At 37.9% G+C, this 26,545-nt stretch overlaps 1 protein-coding gene across 3 annotated transcripts in view; it reads right to left on the minus strand.

Annotated features, from left to right (window-relative positions):
* Positions 1 to 26,545, minus strand: part of CHN1 (chimerin 1) — a 204,957-nt gene that overhangs the window by 110,201 nt on the left and 68,211 nt on the right. Inside the window, exons 5-6 of one of the 3 annotated variants that reach the window (XM_066346029.1) lie at positions 17,669 to 17,700; positions 14,719 to 14,832 (exon numbers count right to left, since the gene is read on the minus strand). In XM_066346029.1, coding sequence (XP_066202126.1) covers positions 14,719 to 14,832; positions 17,669 to 17,700 — 146 coding nt within the window. Of the gene's footprint in view, positions 1 to 14,718; positions 14,833 to 14,908; positions 14,983 to 17,668; positions 17,701 to 26,545 lie in introns of those variants that run through there. The other 2 variants (XM_066346030.1, XM_066346031.1) reach the window with 2 other exon arrangements.

The following is a 26,545-nucleotide window of genomic DNA, read 5'->3' on the forward strand; positions in this document are numbered from 1 at the left end:
CTCCCTGCTTCTCACTTCAGAAAAATAGAAAAAAAAGAAAAAAGTAAATAGGAAAAATAGGGAGGGAGGAGGGAAGCAAAGAAAGGGAAAAGTTTCTTTTCTTCCCATTTTCTACTGGTATATTTTAGCAAATCTAAAATTGGTGCATTCTGAAATTCCGAAATCTGTGTGTTCTGGAAATATCTCACTAGAAAAAGCTGTTTAATTTTTTGGAACCCTGTATTCTTTCTTATTCAAAATGGATGTTTGTTTCTGAAATCCACCAAAATTTAAGGAATAAAAAGATAATTTTTCCCAAAAGAAGCAGTATCATAATCGCTTTGTATACTTTTTATTACATTGTACATTATACCCTGAGAGACAAATGCATTCATTCTTCTTTGACAGGGCAGAAACCTAGCCTTGAACAGCTCACAGCAAAAATGACAAAAGACTGATATTTGCCCTGGGATTATGACAAAATTATCATCAGAGATAGAAATCTGTGTTTGTATGTGTGTAATGTGTGAGAGAGGTATACTTACACAAATATAAATGTATTTTTTCCAGACATTTCTAAGATATGCTAGTTCTATTGGGAGGATAATTTTAAAAATTAAAACACTTCAAAGTTCAGTTTCATGGGATTAAAGTATTCCTAATGAAAGGTTTCATCAACCTATCTAGTGGCTAGATGAACCACAGATATATCTACTTTTATTTGGAAAACAAACACATGACTTGATTACAAGTACACAAAAATTAACGACAATGGAACTAACAGCCTGCTAAACAAAAAGAGCTCTCTGATGAACTAGAGAACAGGCTCCTCTGAACTGATCACAGTGATGACCTTTGGGCACTAGCAAGAAAAAAGGTGTGCAGTAACGGTGGTGGAGGGCAGAACCAGCGGTGTTTCCCAAAATGAATGATCGAATACCTCTAAATAAGACAAAATTGGACAGAAACCCATCCTATTTAAATTCCTAGAATTTAGATCAGCTTTTCCTGTATACAGTCACAGTTCCCTGTCCTTTTCCCTCCACAGAGCTTGCCTCAGTTTTAACTCTATGTACATGGGACAATCTCATTAAAGTTTAATCTTCTCACTCTCTAATAAACTCCACATGGCCAGGGATCTTGAATGTCTTATTCATCTTTGTATATTTGGCACTCAGAAGAGTACCATTATAATTTTAAAAATAACAAAGGTACAACAATAAATAATACTTTTACTTTTAAAGATTTTATTTATTGATTTTACAGAGTGGGGGGACGACAAGAAGTATCAACTCATAGTTGCTTTACTTTAGTTTTTCTCTGCTTGACAGATGTGCCTTGACCAGGCAAGCCCAGGATTTCAAATGAGTGACCTCAGCATTCCAGGTTGATGCTTTATCTACTGTGCCACCACAGGCCAGGCAAAAAAACAGTTTTTAAAGCAAATTTTTATTTATCTATTTTTAATTAAATTTACTGCCTGACCTGTGGTGGCGCAGTGGATAAAGCGTCGACCTGGAAATGCTGAGGTCGCCGGTTCAAAACCCTGGGCTTGCCTGGTCAAGTCACATATGGGAGTTGATGCTTCCAGCTCCTCCCCCCTGTCTCTCTCCTCTCTGTCTCTGTCTCTCCCTCTCTCTCTCCTCTCTAAAATGAATAAATAAATAAATAAAAATTAAAAAAAAAATTTACTGGGGGGGACATTGGTCAATAGGATTATATAGGTTTCAAGTATACATTTCTGTGACACATGATCTGCATATTGCAGTTAGGTCCACAATCAAATCATCTTCCATCACTATATAAAAAAATATTTTTTAAGATTTTTTGTATTTTATTTTACAAAGAGAGGAGAAGTGGATGGGTACGAGAAGTATCAACTCATAATTGCTTTACTTTAGCTGTTCATTGACTGACTGCTTATATGTGCCTCAACCAGGCAAGCCCAGGGTTTCAAGCCAGCGACCTCACCATTCCAGGTCAATGTTCTATCCACTGTGCCACCACAGGCCAGGCATAATAAAAAACTTTTTATTAAAATGGCAAAAATATTATTTATTTGTGGCCAGTGAGACTAGATGTAACAATTCCTTATATTTCTGCATTTTAGAGTTTCTGTATCGTACATTTTGATAAAATAAAAACAAGTTTATGATAGATCTAAATTTAAATAAGTAAATATAATAAGTGGAAACCAGAGTTTTTAAAAATTGGGAGGTAAAACATGACCTTATGAAGAATTAATTCAAATAGCAAACTTTTCACATATTTACTGATATGGAAAATATTCATGATATATAGCTAATTGAAAAAGTATACCATAAAAAGTATACTTGGTATGGAACCGTTGTTGTTTAACCCAGGAAAGTATTAGAATTTCATAGTCTATGATTTTTACAGTGCTTATCTTTAGGCAACAGGATTAGAGGTGGATTTTTACTTTTCCTTCTGCTTTTCTACATTTTTATTTTTTATTTATTGATTTTAGTTAGAGAGGAAGGGAGAGAGGAAGAAAGACAGGAACACTGAGCTGTTCCTCCATGTGCCCTGACCAGAAATTGAACCCGTAACCTCTGTGCTTTGGGACAATGCTCTGACCAACTGAGCTGTCCAGCCAGGGCTGCTTTTCTACAGTTTTAATGTTTTCGATGTTGGATATATATGTTAGGGAAAAAAAAAAAAGCTATGAACTCTTGTGCATTTATATGTGTTAATTTGTGACTATTTACAGAAAGATATCTTTTTTCAAGTAAGGGATGCCTTATATTAAACTACCCACTCCCTACTATGTTGTATCAATTACTTTCTATGTCTTGTTGTATTATAATATACAACATACTTGACCTGAGGGTCCTTCGTATAAACTGTAATTATTATACCAATATATATATTTTTTAACAGAGACAGAGAGTCAGAGCGAGGATAGACAGGGACAGACAGACAGGAACGGAGAGATGAGAAGCATCAATCATTAGTTTTTCATTGCGTGTTGCAACACCTTAGTTGTTCACTGATTGCTTTCTCATATGTGCCTTGACTGCGGGCCTTCAGCAGACAGAGTAACCCCTTGCTCAAGCCAGCGACCTTGGGTCCAAGCTGGTGAGCTTTTTGCTCAAACCAGATGAGCCCGCGCTCAAGCTGGCGACCTCGGGGGTCTTGGACCTGGGTCTTCTGCATCCCAGTCCGATGCTCTATCCACTGCGTCACCGACTGGTCAGGCTATACCAATATTTTTTAAAGCTTATGTCACTGATAAAACATGAAAATTACATTTTTAAGTAAATTATGCTATCCTTTTTTATCAATACTAGTCTTTATATCACAAGATTACTAAATTCTATTGTTACCATCTGTTATTCACATCCTTTGCCTTTCATGCACTCTCATATCCAAGGAATTTCTCAAAAAATGAATTTATAATCTTAACTAAAAGAAGCAGAGTACCACTTACAAAAATTATTGTGCAGAACATTATTTTCCACTTATTCCAAATAGCACAACAAGAAGGTTTGCAGGAAATGAAATGAAACCATGGTAACCAGCTAAACCTATCATGAGCTATCAGATCAAAAGAACACAAAGTACATTACATGTCAACGCCTACCAGCAGCATAATCTTTCCCCCGTTCCTTTTGATCCTTCTTCCTAAACCTGAAAAAAGCTTTCATCCAATGTTCATATTTTTAAAATCTGAAAGCTCCTTTACCAATATGCTATAATTCTCTGACTTTACCCAGGAACTCTGTAGATAGTTCACTTTCAAGGCCAAACAAATATTCTGAGATTCAATTAAGAATTGTGATAGGCAGTTAGACACAAGTAGGGCAAGGATGATGGCTAGATACAGAAGGTCATCAAAGCAAGGACACAGTTGTGTTTCAGCTCCAGGCTCAGAAAAGCAGCAAAACCAGACAAGTGATGCCATGGCTGACCTTGGACTAGCTGCACTGATTAAGGACCCCCTGGTGCCAACCAATCAGTGGAGACCACAGCCCTGAAAGGTTGATGAATATTCTATTGAGATCGTCCCCTGGGAACACCACTAAAGTCTCCTCCCTTAATAGCACTTAGGACAGAGGACCCAGCACGTGTGTCCTCCCTCCATGGAGTGCCCATGCTTTCCCCATCCTCGTCCCCAAAGGGGAGTTTCTTTCTCCTAAGCACCCCTTCTTTGGCATCTGTAACTGGTTTCCTAAAGCCCATTTCTTATATCTCTGTGACTTTTCTAAATAAACTTTCTCTTGTGATTTGAGTCTTGGCTTTGTATTCTCTTCTAGCCCAAACTCAAGTACTGTGGTTCCCGGAGCAAGTTCCAGTCTGACCCCACCAGTCTAACACCTGGTGCCGGCTGCATTCTCACCTCAGCCAACAGAACTGTTGGGCTTTTGTAAATCATTAGCAAAATTACATTTTTTACTTCAACGCATTTTATCATTTTCTAATACAGTAGCAATAGTTTCTTCATACTAAATTTTCAGAGCAGTAAAGATTAAATAACATTCTCACAATAATTCTTTACTTAATAGAATCTTACCAGCATTCTAAACTCACAATAAATTCAATCACAATTGCATTATACCATAAAGAAACCCCATTTTATCATCTTGTTGTACAGTCTATCACCAATCATCAACCCTCATCATAGGAACTGAAGCTAAACTCACAGGATCTAGCTCAACATGTTGTTAAACTACCAACCATCCTCTAAAACTAAACAAACAAGGTACTGATGGCTTTATTCATGCATTAGCAGTTTATTACATTACTACTAGGCAGGGAGACAGTAGGGCAAACCTCTGGAAAGACGAGATATTATCTTTGCTGCTATGATTAGCCACCCCCTAGCAATTATCACTTGAAATAAAATACAGTAGATATACATGTCATAAAAATATATGTATATTTTATATATGACCAATTTCTGGAAGGACAGATAAATAATTGTGAATGGCATTATCTCTAACAAGTGGAACTAGAAATATGTGGTGGAAATGTAATATAATTTATCATTATACATGTTTCTCAACTGAAAAAAATTGTAATTCATCCATATGATGTTTTCATAATAAAGAGAGATGTAAGAAATCTTATGGATATAAATATGCCATTATTTTTATGTTATTATTGCTGTTATTTCTTTGAGAAATTACCCAAACTCACTATAAAATCATTTTTTATAAGCATAAATGATCACCAAATGAATTTAAAATGGAATTTTAGCTTAAATAATTAAATTTTATATATAATTTTATTAATTGGGCTTTTCTCTTTTCTTATGGGTGAGGAAGTGAAAACTTAACCCTTAAGAATTAGTTGAGTAAATCTCACCCTTAAAGAAAGTTAACCCTTAATTAGTTGAGGCTTTAAAGAAAGGTTTACCTTCTTCATAAAAATGGTAATGTATTAGTAACTTTAAAATCATTGTTTAAAACTTATTGATTTAAAAGTTGAGTTTACTCTTGTGTTAGCCACATTCCTTGTCAATTTATATAAATGCTGCATATTTTATTATTATTTAGGATGTTCTATTTTTTAATAAATTATAGTCCCTGTATTTTACCTTTTTGTTTTTGAGCAAGCTGTCTTCATTTCTGTATCTGTAAAATGCAGAAAATGTAATATCTACTGTGTAATTTTTTCAGATAAAACAGAGTTTTCCAACCTAGATACCATAAATGGAGGACATAAATTACAAATATCAAAACTGTCCAGCCCTTCAGAGGCCAGGAGGTCAGATGCTCGAGTCCTCGGGCCAGTCTCATCTGGCCCTGACCAGCCTTGTGCATTTACTGCCATACCATCGTCATTTTCAGTGGGTGCCACGGTATGAAAAAGTACTGGAAAATACTGAAAGATAATTCACATAAAGTATTTCCATACTGCCTGACACAGTAAATGTTTAATAAATGTTAACTATTATTATATTTATAAAACCATTATATCCATTAATAAAATATTTAAGGTGTGCCAAATCATTCACAGGAAAGGAGGCACATTATCAACACATTCTACGGCTGTATTTTGTTACCAAGTAACAGATCTTGAATTAAGAGAGCCAGGTATGTTTTCTACTGTGCCTTAAAGTAGATACAGAAGTCAGATTCCAGATTCCTTTACAGAATAGGTAGATTACCAGAGTCAGTTATCTCTCTGATATTAAAGTTTCTATTGATTAGCCCCAAAATGTACTACTTGAAACTCAACTCCACCCTAAATGAAATGCTCAATGAAATTTGCCTTAAGCTAGTCCTTTAAAATACAAAAACCAAAATATCTTGAAATTACCTTTTTTTTTTCTTTATGCACTGTTGCTTTATTTTTTATTTTACTTAGTGAGACAGAGAGAGAGAGAGAGAGACAGAGACAGAGACAAGCAGGCCCAGACAGACAGGAAGGGAGAGAGATGAGAAGCGTCAACTCATAGTTGCAGCACCTTAGTTGTTCATAGATTGCTTTCTCATATGTGCCTTGACTGGGGGGCTCCTCCAGCCGAGCCAATGACCCCTTGCTCAAGCCAGTGACCTTGGGCTCAAACCAGCGAGCTTGGGCTTCAAGCCAGCAACTTTTGGGCTCAAGCAGTAAACCTCAGGGTTTTGAACCTGAGTCCTCAGTGTCCTAGGTCGATGCTCTATCCACTGCAGCACCACCTGGTTATGCTATCCACTGTTGCTTTAAATCTACTGCTATGTATGTATACTTTTCAAAGTAAACTTAAGTTTGAACAGATAGAATACAGTGAATAAAAACCATGTTGAGCATAAAAATTAAGTTCTATTCAAGAGTAAGGTACAATTCAAAATCACAATGAGATACCTTTTCACACTCACTAGGATGTCACATCCACTTTTTTTTTTTTCCACTTTTTAAACCAAAGACATAGTGTTAGTGAGGACTAGAGAAACTAGAACCATCACATATTGCTGGTGGGATTATAAAATGGTAAAACAACTTTGGAAATTTAGCAGTTCCTCAAAATGTCAAACATAAAGTTGCAATATGTAAACATAAAGTTACAATACAATGTGAGCAATTTCAGTCCTAGGTATATAGTCAAGAGAAATAAAAACATGTCCACACAAAAACTTGTGAGTAGCATTATTCATGATAGCATCATTATTCATAATGGTCAGAAAGTGGAAACAATCCAAACGTCCATCAAGTGATGAACAGATAAACAAAATGCGGTATACATGCAACCACTGCGACAAATATTATTTGTTCATAAAAAGAAATAAAGTAGCGATACATCCAGCAACAAGACTGAACTTTTAGGTCATACTAAGGGAAAGAAGGCATTTACAAAAGAACACATGATAGATATGATTCCATTTATGTGAAAAATCCCAGAGATATACTCTATAAAAGTAGGTTAATGGTTCCCTGAGGCTGGGAGGGTTGGGAGAAATGGGAAGTGACTGCAAATGGGTATGGAGTTTCTTTTTAGGGTGATTAAATGTTCTAAAATGGATTTTGTTGCATAACTTTCTGAATGTACTAAAATTCATTGAACTGTACACTTTCAATGGGTGAACTGGTATGTTATTTATAACTAATTTTTTAAAGTTTTTTTAAAAATAGAGTAAGATACCATAACATGCAAAAACCAAGCCTGCAAATAAAGTTAGGAAAAAAAAGCATTTTTTTTAATACATATGTTTTCTTGGTTGCCATAGGTAGATGCTTCAGAACACTCTTTGGATAGAAAGTAAGTCTTTTTTTGGTTCAGGAAAAAAATCAGAAAACAGGAAGAAAAAGAATCAGTGAGGCAATCAGCCCTTAAGTCTGTTGTTTGGGTTTTTTTTTTTAATCTATGAATTTAACACTTTAGTGAGAAGTCTCTTAGGTGTATTTATCAAAAAGAGGTGTGGAAAAAAAGAAGAAAAATGGGAAGGATGTCTCTGTTAACTTATCAAACAGAAGAAATATAATAGATTGTTTCCCCTCTTTTCTCCCTCAACTCCCAGCATTTAACTCTGATTTGTTAACTGAAATGAGACATAACTCAAAGGCTCTTAATACTCAACCTATGTATTTTAAGTTTTCTCTCCATGTAGACAAGATCATATAAGAAGCCATTCATTTCAAGTTGCTTGGGGAGCATGAAGTTCAGAATAAGAGGAACTGAGTAAATCAAATGTTTAATGGAATATTTCTCAGTGTATTCCACAAAGGGATTCTATTAAAAGCAGATCACATGATCAAATGATTTGGGGATATGCAGTATAGTTAACAATACTCATATGGTTCCTTGTATTCATCTCCGTACTAGAAACAGCACTGCCAGTGTTAGCGTAGGCTCTTCTCTCTCACAGACCCTAGACTCTAGAACACTGGCCACTGTCTGTTGCCCCTAAGGTTGACCAATTCTTCTTCTTAACAATTAATTTAATAAGTTAATAGACTCCACTTAGAGTCAAATATTCAGAGACACAGGAGGTATTATCTTTCACTTTGATTAAAGACTGCAGCAGGTGTCTTCAAGACTTCTCCAAATGAAGATAGTCCTATCGATTTTCTTTGGTTGACTGTAAAAATTATATACATGTGTTATAAAATAAAAACCAGGCACTCAGAAAGGTACAGAGAAATAAAAATTCATCACTCAAAGATAAACACGATGAACATTTTGGTGATTGTTCTTTTGGATATCTCTCTACTTACATCTATATCCAACAGATACCTAATTCTAGATATAGTATACATAATGCCTTGTTTAACGAATTTTATTTTTCAGATTAACCTAGACTATATATATTCCAGAATTTATCACATAAGAAAGATTATATATTTTTTAAAAGAAAACGTAACAGGAACTGGCTGGTTAGCTCAGTCCATTAAGAGCATGGTCCTGAAACAACAAAGTTGGAGGTTTGATCTCTGGTCAGGGCACAGACAGGAAGCAACCAAAATATGCACAAATGAGTGGAAAACAAGTGCTTCCTTTCCCTCTCCCTCTCCTCTTTTTCTTCCTTCCTCTCTCTGTCTCTCTAAAAATCAACAAAAATTAAGCTCTGGCTAGATAGCTTGGTGGGTTGGAGCATCGTCCCAGAGTGTGGAGGTTGCCGTGTTCGATTCCCCTGTCAGGGCACATACAGGACCAGCTCAATGTTCCCGTCTCTCTCTCTCTCCCTGCCTCTCACTCAAAAAAAGAAAAAGAAGCCTGACCTATGGTGGCACAGTGGACAAAACGTCAACCTGGAACGCTGAGGTCATCGGTTCAAAACCCTGGCCTTGCCCGGTAAAGGCATATATGGGAAGCAACTACTATGAGTTGATGCTTCCCACTTCTCCCCCCCCCTCTAAAAAGAGAGAAAAAAGAAAAAGAAAACATAATAAATATGTCCAAACATAGAGTATGCTTTCTCAGTTTTTAAATTCTCATTTGTTCTCTATTATCTAAAATTTCTCCAAATACTTTTTGTCTTTATGGTTGGCCAGCATAAAACCAACAGGAAAGCCAAGCACTCTGGGTAAAGCCTTCCCTGGAACATGCCCAATTCTGTCCTCGAATACCCAGATACAGGATTGGGGATTATCAACTTTTGTACATATGTCATCTTTTTCTTTTCCCAATTTAGAGAAGCTAAAATGATTTCAACTCAACAAAAATGTCTCTGGAATTGTGAGATTCTGAGCTAACCTTTCTCCTCAAAGTGAACCCCTTGAAATCTATGAGACATCTAGAAACCCTTTGAAAGATCAGTTCTCCATAGCCAAAGAAAAACTGCTTACTAAATTAATTTTCTAAATAATTCTGGTACAGCTTAGTTCCCACCACTCTTTCCACTTGGTTCTTATTGCTCCAGCAATGATCTTTCTAAATTACGAATATTATCATCACTCTCTTCTTTAAAAAGTCTTCACTGACTCCCATTTCCTACAGATAAAATCCAAATTCTTAAGCATGAAATACCAGGCCTTCCTGGCACACTTGCTGCTGACACTTCGTGCACTCTCCAACCTCACAGCCAGCCAGGCCAAATGTCCTATGCTGCTCAGTGTATTCCAGCCTCGGCTGTTTCTTCTTCCCAAAATGCTGACTTTTCACCACATTCTATCCTGCTACCTAGCAAACTTCTACTCTATTTTTAAGAGGCAGCTTAAATGTCTTCTTCCTTGACCCATTTGGATAGTACCTGGCAGAATACAAAAGCCCAACAAATGCTATTATTTTTGATGATGCAATTATCTGGGAGATAATGATAATTTCCCAATTTAACAATGAAGACCAAGATCCTGCTTTCTACAAAAGGCCTCGACACATATTAGTGACACACCAGGGATAAATATTTTAAGGAATGTATTAGTCAAAAGTACAATGAATTTTACTGTGCTAAAATTAACATAGTTAGGTTTTCCTTATCACCTTTCAAATACTGAATTAAGTCAGATTCGAATATATTTTAAATCAAGTTTTGAAAATACTACAGGCAGAAGAATATCACCGACACAGACTTTATAAAACTTTGGTGCCTGGCTTCATATAAAGTTTATGTGGAGCTCATACCACGTTTTCCTACTACTTACCAAAACTAAAACTGGATATACTACTTTAATAAAAGTTTGATCAGGACTAAATATTTGAAGAATTACACCACGTACTGATTCCCACTGTCTAACATGGAAACAACTTTAATGAACACCTACTAAGCTACAATAGTGTAACTGTTTCCATTCCCGACCTACCCCCTTCCCCCCCACACACACAGATACACTCCAACCTTCTTCCTTTCTTTCAGACAAAAAAAGAAAACCCAAATTTGTTTGGTCACCAGACTTCCTCCCAAAGACACTTATCTTCCATTAGAAGCTGCCCCTTCTCCCAGGTCCAAGAGCCAGTACTAGCTGGACAAGCAATCAGTACATGCATTTTCCCCCAGATTGTTACTGGCCCAAAGGCTGGGAAAGACAGACCCACACTGGCTCAATCAACCTGAAAGGATGTACAAACTACATGAGAGAGAACAGGTTCCCCTGGAATCTTGTGCCGGGCATAAACAAGCTCTGACTGCCTCCAGCAACCACCTCTGTCTACAAGGAAAATCAGCCTTACGCTGCATGCTATGAGTGGCCAGAAATGGAAAGATCACAAGTCCTTGATCCATACTATAGCATTTCTGAATTTCTCATTATGTTAGATTTCATAACCTTAAATAATTTATTGTTTAAGCAGGTAGAGTTTGCTGATTTTAAGTATCATATAACACTTGTAGCTGAAGGCATCTCAATTCGTAAGATAATTTGATTCTTGAAAGTGGGAATAATTACTCTTAAAAGGTTTCATTTTACAAACAGAAAACTAAAGCTCAGAGAGGTTAAATATACACAATAAGGTCAAGTAACTAGAGTTATAGTATAATCATTTAAAAGATCATTATATAACAGTAAAAATGAATAAATTACAGTCATGTTCTACAGTAAGACTATATATCTCAGGACAAGAGGTTTGAGAGAAAAAAAAGTTGAAGAATACATTCTACATGTTCTATTCATTTTAAGTCCAAAACAAGCAAATCAAAACAATGTTTATATAGGGTACAAACATAAGTTATAAATTTATAAAGAAAGGCAAGGGAGTAATAATCAGGATGAGGTTGCTGGTGTGAGGAACAGGAGGGAGCATGTGGGAACATGGAAGACTCCAGAAGCAATAGCTGTTTCTTAAAATACATGCTGGGCATAACACAGTTATAGTATCATGATAGTTAATAATTTTATTATTTCTTAAAAGTTATTGTTTTGTATATACTTAACATATAATAAAATAGAAAACATGCACTAGTCTATCCCTTTTCATTTGTCACTCACTATGTACAACAGTGAATGTAATAACTTTTTCTTCTAGTGAGAAAAATCACATGAATAAATATTTTTTAAAGAATTAGTTTTAAAATGATTAAAATTATTTTAAAGAGGTTTTCAATCAAACTTCTTAAATTGTCTTAGGTTTACACATAACTGATATTTGCCATATCTCATTAAACCACAGCTAACCCAAATGTCAACATACAAAATATCCCAAAGTCACTTTGAAACCTCTAGTTCTTCCTAAGGTATAATCTGATGCCCGGCCTAGCATCCTCAATTACACGTTCAACCATGTGGACACCTGCCTGTATGCCTCCTTTCATTGAGCAACGGTCATTTTTCCTGATCCAACGGTCAACGTGAGCCAAGAGAAAAAAGACAGACAAGGCCTGGCCCAAAATTCAGGCTGAGATGAAGTCTAGGAGGAGATGGTGCTGGAGAGGACAGCACTGTCAACTGCAGAATACCTTCCATGCCATGGCTGAGAACCTCTCTTCTGACTTCAGAATATTAGTACTGTCACAGAACACATACAATACTTCGTCCCCTAAGTAATTTGTCACATGATCTCAAAGACCACCAGTGAAGGATTAGGCCTCCACAAGCATGGGGGAGATGTCAATGGTGGGAGGGGGTGCAATCTTTGAAACCTTGTGCCCTACTCAACACTACAACCTTGCTGGTCATTGCAACAGATTTAAGATTGGTTGACAGGTATTCACAGTACTATTAAGGATATACTGCAGGGACAAGGCTGGATACAGGAAGGTATCTTAGGTAGTTACCGAACTAGTCTAGAAAGTGGCTTGCAATTGAAAAGGAGAAAGAAATTTGAGACAAGCTTATGAAAGAAAAGGTTAGGTTTGGCTGTATGAGAGAGCAAGAAGAAAGAGTCCTTTTCACTAATGAACAATATAGGTGTCTGTAGCACAAGAGAGAGCGAAGTGTGGGGATGAGGAAGAAGAGCTGGGAAGGTTTAGGTGCTACTTTCTCCAAACTCAATCCTTGACCCAGGTGTTTGCTGGTGCCATTAAGTGAAAACTGCACGATAGCATGTTATGACAGGCAACAGGATAGAATGGAGGGTATGAAAACTTTGCAAGGAGGCAAAACTGAGTTCAAATTCCAGTTTTGAAACTTCCTGTATGATCTCAGAGGGGAGGTAAGAGAGCAACAAAGGGGAAAGGAAGAGAGTGTTGTGCAGATTTCTCTCTCTCTGCTCACCAATCCTCCTTCTTCCTTACTCAGGTCCACTAGCCTCTACATCAAAGCTTATTTACCCCAGACACTTCCCCAAATTATAAAATGTTAGGAGTAGAAAGATGAAGAAACTGACTTTAAGGAGTTTCCCAGCCCAGATTTTTCCCCTATATGCCATAATTTAAACCTGATAAATGACATAATTAAGTAATTAAAGGGGGACTTATACTTTATCATTTGTCATAAAAAGCAAACTTCCAAGAACTCCTGTAACAAGCTCTGTTCTCTAAGTACACAATTAATTCAGAATTCAGTATAAAATAATACTGAATTGGCCCTGGCTGGTTGGCTCAGTGGTAGAGTGTTGGCCTGGAGTGCAGGAGTCCTGGGTTCGATTCCCAGCCAGGGCACACAAGAGAGGCGCCCATCTGCTTCTCCACCCCTCCCCCTCTCCTTCCTCTCTGTCTCTCTCTTCCCCTCCTGCAGCCAGGGCTCCATTGGAGCAAAGTTGGTCCGGGCGCTGAGGATGGCTCTGTGGCCTCTGCCTCAGGCGCTAGAATGGCTCTGGTTGCAACAGAGCATCGCCCCCTGGTGGGTGTGCCAGGTGGATCCCGGTTGGGCGCATGCGGGAGTCTGTCTGACTGCCTCCCTGTTTCTAACTTCAGAAAAATACACACACAAAAAAAATACTGAATTATATTATTCTTTGTCAGAAAGATTAATATTAAATCTTGTGGGTAGGAATAAAAGCTCTGATCACTCACACAAGCATAACTGAGTAAAGAAGTTAGACACGGTCATATGAGAATCCTAAGCAATAACATCACCTTTCTATTCTCTCTTTGTGGCCATGAAGTGTCATTTCTTTGACCTCTTTCTTCGGAAGTTTCTGTTTTTAAGACTTTTCCAAAGAATGGATGGATGAATGCACTGATGAACAAATGAAGAAATGGACAAACTATGGATAATTTTTCCAAGCCTTTGGAAAGGCAGCAATATAGAGTGGTTAAGAAGTGCACAGGCTCTGAAGCCAGATTGTCTGGGTTCAAATATCAGCTACACAAACTATTAAATGTATGATCTTGGCCAAGTTACTCAACCTCTAGTTCCTCTGTTGCCTTATCCATAAAATAGAGAAGGTAACAGTACAAGATCTTAGAGTCGTGAAGATTTAAGAGGTTAGAGGCCTGGCATGGGGTGAGCCCCAAAGGATAAGTATGCAATTGTATTATTGTTCTATTACTATTGCAGGGTTAATGGAAATATTGGTTTTTTGGGCACAGACTGTAAGCTAAGAACAGCCAGAACACTAGGTGAAGTTCAGCTGATAGGAAAGAGCCAGGAGCTCCCAGGAAAAGCTCCTTTAACCAAAAGCCAATCTAAGAGAAATGACACTGGCTTTAATTTTGTGAGTTTCAAAGATCTTTTGTCTTAGTTCCTTTCTTCATTCAATAGATGGAAGCTGACAAAGCAGGACAGATGGGAGAGGACTCAAGATGATAGAGAAGAAAGCAGCTACAATAAAAATAACTTAAAAGTTTTTCAATTCTTAATCACCAAGTGCTACCATTCATGAGGAGTTTTTCAAGGGCCTCAAAGCTATTAAAATGGTAATTAGGTCCCAAGAAAACAAGAACCAATTCAATTACATGCTGGATACTTTTAAAATTTAAATCTCTATTAAGAGGGTTATAAACGAAGCACAGTTATAATTACAGGTCCATGACCAACCTTAAAGCCAAAGTGTAGGTTCCTGGTTGACGCTGGCTCTCCCGAATGAGGTAGCTGCCCTCAGCCACACTCAAGAGCTGGTCTGCTGCTTCTCGGGAGATCATGCCGTGAAACCTGAGAAACAAAGTCAGTTCAGAAACTCTGTGCCTTCCACCTTTTTCAATAAAACAAGGTAAAACAAAACCCCCACCTTTTCCTGTTGTTTTTTTCTTAGACAAAGTACTGCCATGTAATCAAAGGGGAGCAGTGGAGTTTAACTATGCTTGTGTTTCTCTGGGCCTGGCTCCTGGCCAGCTTCTCCATGGTGATTGAAACAGCACCAAAGTCACTACTCAATCCATTTAACAATCACAAAATCAAAATTCACATCCATCAAAAGGAAGACCAATGACCTCTTTTGCGAGGACATTCCCTTCTTATGTAGCCATCTGACCATGTGAACATGCTAAAAAATATAAAGAAATGTCTCCCATTTCCTTTCTTCATATTAATAACATTGCTCCAAAATTTTGGCTCAGTCTACGTTGGCAATTTTCCAGGACCCTGGGTTGCTCTTAATTGGTATGACTGCCCAATAATGTGCATAATCTGCATCACTGGATACTCAAGCCAAAAGCAAAGAACTGTAACACTTGCTTTCACTCCCTGCTAAGACCTATTTTTGATTAAAGGAGAAAAAAAGGAGACTAAATACACACTTTACACAAACACAGTAGATTCAACTATAACACTCAGACCAGAAACACTAAAAAATAAAAATGTCAGTGTGACTAATGATTAATATTAAAATACAAAACCACCTTACATTTGCATGGGGATTTTCCACTTTATAAAGAACTCATACATTATGTCCTTTTAATAACTCAAAAACAACTGAATGGAGTGATTGCTCCAATGAAATTGCCGTTTCTGCTGGTAAAACAACAAATAAACAAAACAAAAAAAAACACTTGAATTTGGAATACCATATTTCCCCACGTATAAGACGTTCTCATGTATAAGACACACCTTAATTTCAGGGCTCGAAATTTGAAAAAAGAATAACAAGAGTGAAAAAGTGGAAATGCAAGTAAAAAAAAATCTACACCAATAAGCGCAAAAATAAGTGCAAAAAAAGCGAGACATGCAAGTAAAAAAAAAACACCTACAACCACTGTATAAGACGCATCAGTTTTTAGACCCTAAATTTTTCGGGAAAGGGTGCATCTTATACATGGGGAAAGATGGTAATATATTCAAAAGGGCCTGAAATGATGCCTTAATAATTTAGAAACCTTAGTAGGGTACAACTGAAACTTTTTGGAGTTTTTCCTTATGGAAATGGTCAGTCTCAATTTAACTCTTAAAACAGTTAACGGTAGGTATGTTTAAATCATGATAATTAGAACAGGTAGGTTTAACAGTAGTCTGTAATTTCTTTTTTTTTTAAGACTTTATTCAATTTTCAGAGAGGAGAGAGAGAGAGAGAGAGAGAGAAGAGGGGAGGAGCAGGAAGCATCAACTATCAACTCCCATATGTGCCTTGACCAGGCAAGCCCAGGGTTTTGAACCGGCAACCTCAGTGTTCCAGGTCGCTTTACCCCACTGCGCCACCACAGGTCAGGCTTGTAATTTTTTATCTTCATAAATTCCTCAATCTTTCAGAACCAGGTCCATTCTGACTCTGCTGGAGCAAGCATATGATTACCTACCCCTACCACTGGATTAGCATATTGATATTTTAAGTTTACCTGACATCAATTAATAAAGTTAGTAAAATTTAACATTTATCTGTTTAAAAAACTCAATTTAAAGAAGAATGTTATTCAAGAAAACAAATTTTGTAACAAAACTTGACAATGGTATACCAGTTGACCCAAAATTTCCACCCCATAAAAGCTATATGCAGCACTAAGATGTTTCTTAAGGTGTTACCTTTAATAATAGTCACAGCCCCTTAATGACAGAGATACATTCTTTTTTTTTTAAATTTTTATTTTATTTATTCATTTTAGAGAGGAAAGAGAGAGACAGAGAGAGAGAGAGGAGAGAGAGAGAAGGGGGAGGAGCAGGAAGCATCAACTCCCATATGTGCCTTGACCAGGCAAGCCCAGGGTTTCGAACCGGCGACCTCAGCATTTCCAGGTCGACGCTTTACCCACTGCGCCACCACAGGTCAGGCATGACAGAGATACATTCTGAAAAATGCATTGTGAGGTGATTTCACCAGAGTGTACTTACACAAATTTAGACAGTATAGTCTACTACACCCCTAGGCTATATATATATATATGGTATACTACTGTTGTATATGTGATCTGTCCTTGACCGAAACATCATTTTGCAGTATATCACTGCACCATTTAAATGCAACCTAAATGCCAAAAGCAGAGAAATGACTCAATTACAGTACAACCATAAAAAACACCAGTGTCTACCCCAAACTCACAAGTGCCTATGCTCTATCCACAAGTCTTGAAAACTTAAATAGAATTTTAACTAATTTAAAAACATGTGCTATATACATTATTATTTGATATGATTTAAGTCATAAAAAATAAATGAATATGTGGGGAATTTTGAGATTTTAGGTGATTTTTATTCTTTCCCCCAAAGGGCTACATTGTGTAGATCTTCTAAATAATCAGAAAAATTAAAGACTTTAAAAATGATTAAAATATTTTTCATCAAATATAAAAACGTTCATTATTAAATGGAAAATTAGGCTAAAAAGTTACAAGTATAATATCTCAATTTTGCAAAAACAGGAAAATAGATCTCTATACTTGTCTTTATTTTCTGTGTTTTTAACTAATTAGAATACTTACATTTATAATCAGAAAAATAATTTCATTCATCCAAACTTGAATACCTCCTTCATCTTGCTTTTATTTTTTACTAAAAGTATCCATTTACCTGTCTCTTTAACATATTCCAATCTATAAAGTATTTTCTGATAATCCATACTTACTCTCTTCCATAATACTTTGGTCTGTTTTCTACCTATTGGGAAAGAAAAAAAAAAGATATTTGTGAAAATGCAAATGCTCACAACATAACTCAACATTCTGCACATGCGACAAACTAAAGCATATATAATATTAAGAAAAAGAAAACTCCGACTCTGGAGGTCAGTTCTGTCAGATGACCTGTGCCACTAGAACTGGTCACTTCACCTCTCAGCCGTTCCTTATCTATAAAACACTTTGTATGTAAAAAGAATGGAACTAAATTATCTTTCATTTCTAGGATTTTATGAATCTGAAAAAATATTTACATTACTTTATCCAAAAAGTAAAATAAAACATCCAAAAACTTAATGCCACAATTGTGTCAGAACAGACTGTGACTTTATCTCTCATCCTGTTACTCCACACTCCCCCTTCTGTTAACATCTCTATACAACTGTGCCCTGTGTTCTCCCACCAGCCCTCCCCTAGCTTTTCAGGGCAGGTGTGCTGGCTGTACGGTAGATAAAAAAAGGTCCAGCAGAGGAGAGTCTAAGGTAGTCTTTTTCAACTACCAGTCCATGGATTGGTCCATCAGAAGTTTTGTTAAACATATTGATGTCATAGGAAGATTATAGACTCAATGACCTTAAGTTGAATTTGCTTATGCTCAGGGTGATTTCTGTCTTAGCAGTTCCTGAAATAATTTTCCTGTTTTCACTGGTCCCGAAGTGTAAAAGGTTGAAAACCACTGTTCTAAAGAATCTGTACTGGGGTAGACTGAAAGAATATTCGCCTGGTTCATTTCAGAAACATTTACTGAATGGCAAATATAGATACATGATAGACACTGTCCTACCTGGAAGGAAACACATTAGTGAAATAAGACAACAAATGTCATTGGAAACTTTTGGAAACTTACATTGTAATGGTGAGAAACAGACAATAAAGAAAGGTAAAGAAATTTAAAATAAAATAGGAAGAAGTGATAAGTGCTCTAAAGAAAATAAGAATAGGTAACTCAAAAGGGAAAGCCAATGAGGGTCAGGAAAGGCCTCTCTGAGATGACTAAACTTGGTCCTGAATGACAAGAAGCCAGGCCCACCTGCAAAATCATAGGAATGAAATAAGCTTTCCCTAGAAGGCTGCTGGGTGACACCACAGACTACATTTATTAAGTTCATACTATGTGCTGTATGTTTTAATTACATATATAGATCATTTATTCTGTACAATGAGATATGAATTACTCTATTTCATCCTCATACGAGAGCACTATCATTCTCAATTATTGATAAAGAAATTAGGTATCAGAGAGGTTAGATACCTTGTTCAAAGTTACAAAGAATCCCACACAACTGGGATTCTGAATTCAGGAACAGCAAAAGGGGCCCAAACTCTTTGTTTACTTGACACTGACTCATCTGAATTAAGTTAAATATAGCAGTTCTCAAAGCAACTCAAATGTCTATACTTCAGGTAATTTTCTCCTTTGGCTTCTATACAGAGCCTGATTGCCAAGTCTAAGTCACCTACCCACTGGTCATCAAGGTCTGATACTGTTTTCAGCAAACGTGAGATATTTATTTATATTGTAGGGAAAAAAAATGTATTTCAGTGAAAAACTATGCATCATCTATAACATACGCTACTGGCTGATCTAGTCCAGTCCATTGTCTTTGAACTATTTTGAAACTTGCTAAGTCGTAGGTAACTGATACATAAACTTTTCCCTGTGGGATGGATAGTGGTTTAATTGACTTCTTCCCTACTCCCTTCCCAGTGGGGAAAATAACCCGGTTCTGTCTCTATTTTCAATTCATTTCACTATCCTTGACTTCATATAAATTTGTGCTATTTTGACTTTTCCTTTGAAATCATTATAACATCTCCTTGTTCTCCTCATATCATATGACTATATTAAGCACATGTTCATCTTCGTATCTGCAAGAAAGATATGGATTCTACCTTTTCCTTACAATTATATTTAAATAATGTTTTACCCTTCAAGAATTTTCTACCCTGGCCGGTTGGCTCAGCGGTAGAGCGTCGGCCTAGCGTGCGGAGGACCCGGGTTCGATTCCCGGCCAGGGCACACAGGAGAAGCGCCCATTTGCTTCTCCACCCCTCCGCCGCGCTTTCCTCTCTGTCTCTCTCTTCCCCTCCCGCAGCCAAGGCTCCATTGGAGCAAAGATGGCCCGGGCGCTGGGGATGGCTCTGTGGCCTCTGCCTCAGGCGCTACAGTGGCTCTGGTAGCAATATGGCGACGCCCAGGATGGGCAGAGCGTCGCCCCTGGTGGGCGTGCCGGGTGGATCCCGGTCGGGCGCATGCGGGAGTCTGTCTGACTGTCTCTCCCTGTTTCCAGCTTAAGAAAAATGGAAAAAAAAAAAAAAAGTAAAAAAAAAAGAATTTTCTAGTATCTGCTGAGGTTATAGTCAGGTTATTTATTGGCTTATCAAGGTAAATTTCACCTTATTTGGTCTTATTCTATAATTTCCCTGCTCAGTAAACGCAGTGTACCAAAAATGAGCCAGCTGGTCCCTACAGTTACAGTTGGTCCATTTTAGGTCCACAGTTTACTAGAGTGGGGTCATATACCTGCTTGTGAGCAAACCTTTGATTTTGAGATAAAAATTCAATGTTTACATGTTAAGGATTTAATGTGTTACAGCATTTTATGATTAAATGTCATCAAGACGAACATTTTGCAGTGTCCATTCAAACTACAAATGTGCAAACCCTACGTATTTACTGTAGAGACACACATGCAGATACACACATGAAAACATAGATAAGAATGTTCACTGAAGCACTGTTTGTAGTCATTATAAAAATCCCAATAACTTAAGTATATACCAAGAGGGGAATAACTAAACTGTTTTATAGTATAAGTAATATGCACAGTTTGAAAGCATGATATAGAAATATAAAGACTAACATAAAGAAATCAGCAAAACAATTTACTAAATACAAATATATATTATGGAATAATAATAAAGTATGACACCATTTAGAAAAAGCACCTGCACACACAATACTATAATATATATTTATAGCATAGAGAGAGATTTGAAAAAATATACAGTATACCAAATTTAAATGATTACCTCTAGGAAAAAGAACTGAACTAAGGAACCCAGGGAAAAGGCAAAAAAGGGACTTTGGTATTATCCATAATACAACTTTTTAATAAAAAGTACACTCATGCATTATCTATATAGCTAATATCGCCTTTAAAAAATAGGAATCAAAGGATCCAAGATGGTGGCACAGTGAGTGTTACACATACCTCCACCAGAACCAAACTAGAATCACAATTAAAATATAAAGCAATCAACATGAATAACCAACTGACAACTAGCTGAAGAGAAGTCTTATATTCAAAGATTTACAGAAGAAGCCACACTGAGACTGGAAGAAAGGGCCAAGACTCCAAAAAGACTAGCCCCACTCCCACAGGTAGAGGCTGAGATTCTGGAGGGCTAGCTCAGCTGTAAAGGTTTCCTCTGAGAAGCATGGGGTCTCAACCTCAAGACATCCCAAGTCGGGTTCCCCAGCACCAGAGCCAGGAAGAGGCAACCACATGTCATCTGGCTGTAAAAATCAGCAAGGATTTTGTCTGCCAGGGACAGACAAGCATCTACTAGAGACATTGGTGCTCTCTTAAAGGGCCAATGCATAAAAACTCATTTGCAATGACTCACCCTGGGCTTTGGCAAAGGGAGAATAGAGCAGAACAGAGTCACATGAGGAGAGACTGGGTTTTGTGGCTAATGAAAGAAGCTGAAGGGACAGCCACCAGGACACCTGTGCTGAGTCCCTCCCCCACACTGCAGACACCCTAGTTCTTGGGTGGAGCAGTCCCCTCCTTACAGTATCAGCTTGGGGAAATTCAACAGCTCAATCCTCTGAACTACCAATTGCCCCACCCTACAAAGTTTGCACCCTGCTGAGGTGTCAGCTGCCTGGGCCAGTGTATAGAGGTCTGAGCATACTCAGGAGGTACCAGTGATTGAGTTGTATGGTTTGGGGTTCAAGGCCATTCCCCCTACTTTCCCAAAAACCCAATTGGTGCCTCCCTTCACAGAAGATCTGCTAGCCCCACTCTAGGCTCCTAGTGGCCCTAGCCTCCTGACTCCTGGTGGTTCCTCCCTACTAAAGTCTGGCAGAATCTGGGACAAACTAAGTTGTGTGTCTCTGAAATGGGGGCCACGCCCCCTACCTTCCCACAAGCCTGACCAGCACCACCCCCTCACAAGAAATCTATTAGGTCTGTCCTCCCAACTCCCAGTGACCCCAACCTGCTGAGATCAGGCCTCTGGCAGAATCTTGGATAAGCATTTCCATTAAGATTGGGAACAAGACAGGGATGCCCAGTTTCAACACTCTTATTCAACATAGTACTAAAAGTCCTAGCCACAGCAATCAGACAAGAAAAAGAAATAAAATACATTCAAACTGCAAAGAAAGAATTAAAACTGTTATTATTTGCAGATGACATGATACTGTATATAGAGAACCCTAAAGATTTCACCAAAAAAACTATTAGAACTGAGAGATGAATTTGTAAAGTATCAGGATGTAAAATAAATATACAGAAATCAGTTTAATTTTTATACACTAATAAATAATGAACTATCAGAAAGAGAAACCAAATAAACAATTGCTTTCACAATTACAAAAAAAATAAATAAAATTTAGGAATATATTTAACCAGAATGTAAAAGACCTTACTTGGAAATTTATAAGACTGAAGAAAGAAATTGAAGAAGAAACAAATAAGTGGAAGCATATACTTTGTTCATGGACAGGAAGAATTAACATCATTAAATGTCCATACTATCCAAAGCAATCTATAGACTCAATGCAATTCCTATCAAGATATCCATGGCTAATTTCACAGAACTACAGTAAATATTCCAAAAATTTATATGGAACCACAAAAGACCTATCTACAGCAGTGGTTCTCAACCTGTGGGTCGCGAACCCGGCGGGGGAGGGGGTCGAATGACCAAAACATAGGGGTCGCCTAAAGCCATCGGAAAATACATATTTTATTTAAAAATGTATTGTATAATAAATATGTATTTTCTGATGGCTTTAGGCGACCCCTGTGTTTTGGTCGTTCGACCCCCGCCGGGGTCGTGACCCACAGGTTGAGAACCGCTAATCTACAGTAATCTTCAGAAAGAAGAATAAAGTTGGATAAATCATGCTACTGAATATCAAACTATACTACAAGGCTGTAGTAATCAAAATGGCATGGTACTGGCATAAAAACAGACAAAAGTCAACGGAATAAAATAGAAAGCCCAGGCCCTGGCCGGTTGGCTCAGTGGTAGAGCGTCGGCCTGGCATGCAGGGGACCCAGGTTTGATTCCCGGCCAGGGCACATAGGAGAAGCACCCATTTGCTTCTCCACCCCCCCTTTCCTCTCTGTCTCTCTCTTCCCCTCCCGCAGCCAAGGCTCCATTGGAGCAAAGATGGCCTGGGCGCTGGGGATGGCTCCTTGGCCTCTGCCCCAGGAGCTAGAGTGGCTCTGGTCGCAACAGAGCGACGCCCCGGAGGGGCAGAGCATCGCCCCCTGGTGGGCAGAGCGTCGCCCCTGGTGGGCGTGCCGGGTGGATCCTGGTTGGGTGCATGTGGGAGTCTGTCTGACTGTCTCTCCCCGTTTCCAGCTTCAGAAAAATACAAAAAAAAAAAAAAGAAAGCCCAGAAATTAATCCAGAGTTATACAGTCAATTAATATTTGACAAAGGAGGCAAGAACATAAAATGGAGTAAAGACAATCTATTCAATAAATGTTGGGAAAATTAGATACATGCACAATAATTGAAACTAGACCACCTTCTTACACTATACACAAGAATAAACCTAAAATGGATTAAAGACTGAAAATGTTAGACTTGAAACCATAAAAACCATGGAAGAAAACAGGCAGTAAAAAGACATCTCTTGTAGCAATATTTTTTTCTGATATATCTATTTCCTGGAACAAGGGAAACAAAAGAAAAAAATAAATGGAATTATATCAAACTAAAAAGGTTTTGCACAGCAAAGGAAACCATCAATAAAATGAAAAGAGAATCCACTGAACAGGAGAACATATTTGCTAATGAAACATCTGACACAGGATTAATATCCAAGATTTATAGAGAACTTATACAACTCAACACCAATAAAAGAAATAATCCAATTATAAAATGGGCAAAGGACCTCAATAGACACTTCTCCAAAGAGAACCTATGGATGGCCAAGGGACATAAAAAGATGCTTAATGTCACTAATCACCACAGAAATGCAAACTAAATCCATAATGAGATATTATGTCACACCTGTCAGAATGGCTATTATCAATAAATCAAGAAACAACAAGTGTTGGAGAGAATGTGGAGAAAAGGAAACCACCATGCAGTACTGGTGGGAATGCAGACTGGTGAAGCCTCTGTGGAGAGCAGTATGGAGTTAGCTCAAAAAAATGAAAAACAGAACTTCTTTATGACCCAGTGATTCCAATTCTGGGAATATAGTCAAAGAAACCCAAAACACTAATTCAAAAGAATATATGCACCCCATGTTCACTGCAGCGTTTCTTACAATGGCCAAGACTGGAAGCAGCCCAGGTGCCAATCAGTACATGGGAAGTTAAAAATAGTTGTGGTACATTTACACAAATGGCATACTATGCAACCATAAAAAAAGAAGGAAACGTTACCTTTTGCAGTAATATGGATGGACCTGGAGAGTATTAGGCTAAGTGAAATAAGCCAGTCAGAGAAAGACAAGTACCCTATGATTTCACATATATGTGAAGTCTAATAAGCAAAATAAACTGACAAAATAGAAACAGAGGCATGGATACACTGGAACAGACTGACAGCTACGGGGGAGGGGGTTGGATGAAAGAAAGTGGAGAGATTATTTAAAAACATATACACACAACACCTGGACACAACATACAGACACAACAAACATACAGACACAAGAGGTAAAGAGGGTTGGGAACGAGGAGGAGGTGGTCAACGAGGAGAAAATGGGGATGGAAAGAAACTTTTCTTGGGGCAGATGGTATTTTGTTGAGCTGTGCACTTGAAACCTGTATGGTTTTGCAAACCAGTGTCATCCCAATAAATTCAATTAATAATAAATAAATACTGTATTTCCCCACGTATAAGATGATCCCATGTATAAGACATATCTTAATTTTGGGGCCTGAAATTTGAAAAAAAATTTATTACATAAAATTATTGAACTCAAGTTTTGTTCATCATAAAATTCATACAACTCATCACTGTCAATACTTCCATTAGCTTGTCCTCATCTGTGTCTGATGACGAATCACTGTCTTCATATATTGCCTCGTCCTCAGTTCCATCTATGGCATTTGAAATACCACAACCACTGTATAAGATACACCCAATTTTTAGATTCCAAATTTTTCAAAAAAGGGTACATCTTATACATGGGAAAATATAAAAATAAATAAAAGGATTATTTATATTTAAATTTTTAAATTTTCTCTTAATAATAGCTCTTTAACAAAATCTTGTGTATGAGCATTCAAATGGTAACTGGCAAAATTTCCTGAAATTAGAAAAAGTGCATTAGTTACTGTTTTATTTTCTGTCAACTTGTGCTACATTCTACTGTTAGCTATATTATGTTTTAAAGTTCTGCCTCTAATAATTTATGATTTAACAGTTGATTAATTCACTTTTTTTAAGTAAAGTGCTACTCATCTGGGTCTGGAGAATACTAACAAAAATTCAGCTGAGAAAGAACAGAGCAGGGAGTAAGGAGTAGTCACACACATAGCCAGTCACTAAATACATGTTCCTTTTGACTGTGACAATTCCTGAGCCCCTGAATTTACAATCTGTGATACAATGTAATGTTATGGATAGAAGAAAATGGAATGGAATGGAATATGCACAAACAAATATTCAAGGTCACTTCTCCCACTCCTATGACTATAGTAAGAAAATGTTCTTAAAGACAAAGTCATTGGATCCATTTCTACAATATAATTAATGCCCACAGATATCTTTTATTTTAAATGACCATCTACTTATCTATTCATTAATTTTTCTCTTTTTCTCTCTGTAGATCAGTGATAATTAAATCCTGTAGCCTTATTCCCCTTAAAACACAGCAGCCAGCCTGACCAGTCAGTGGTGCAGTGGCGTCGGACTGGGACAGAAAGGACCCCAGTTTTAAACCCCAAGGTCACTGGCTAGAGCAAGGCTCATTCAGCTTGAGCGCAGGCTCACCAACTTGAGTGCAGGACCACAGACATGACCCCATGGTCGCTGGCTTGAGCCCAAAAATCACTGGCTTGAGCAAAGAGTCATTTACTCTGCTGTAGCCCCCTCCCGTCAAGACACATATGAGAAAGCAATCAATGAACAACAAAGAAGACTAAGGAGCTGAAACGAAGAATTGATGCTTCTCATCTTTCCCCCTCCTGTCTGTCCCTCTCTCTATCACTATCTCTGTCACAAAATATAAAAATAAAAAAACAACCACAGGCCCTGGCCAGTTAGTTCAGTGGTAGAGCGTTGGCCTGGCGTGCGGGAGTCCCGGGTTCAATTCCCGGCCAGGGCACACAGAAGAAGCGCCCATCTGCTTCTCCACCCCTCCCCCTCTCCTTCCTCTCTGTCTCTCTCTTCCCCTCCCACAGCCAAGGCTCCATTGGAGCAAAGTTGGCCCGGGCGCTGAGGATGGCTCCGTGGCCTCTGCCTCAGGTGCTAGAATGGCTCTGATTACAACAGAGCAACGCCCCAGATGGGCAGAGCATCACCCCCTGGTGGGCATGCCAGGTGGATCCCAGTCGGGCGCATGCGGGAGTCTGTCTGACTGCCTCCCCGTTTCCAACTTCAGGGGGAAAGAAAAAAAAAAA

This window comes from Saccopteryx leptura, chromosome 7 (assembly GCF_036850995.1).
Source record: "Saccopteryx leptura isolate mSacLep1 chromosome 7, mSacLep1_pri_phased_curated, whole genome shotgun sequence".
Taxonomy (NCBI): domain Eukaryota; kingdom Metazoa; phylum Chordata; class Mammalia; order Chiroptera; family Emballonuridae; genus Saccopteryx; species Saccopteryx leptura.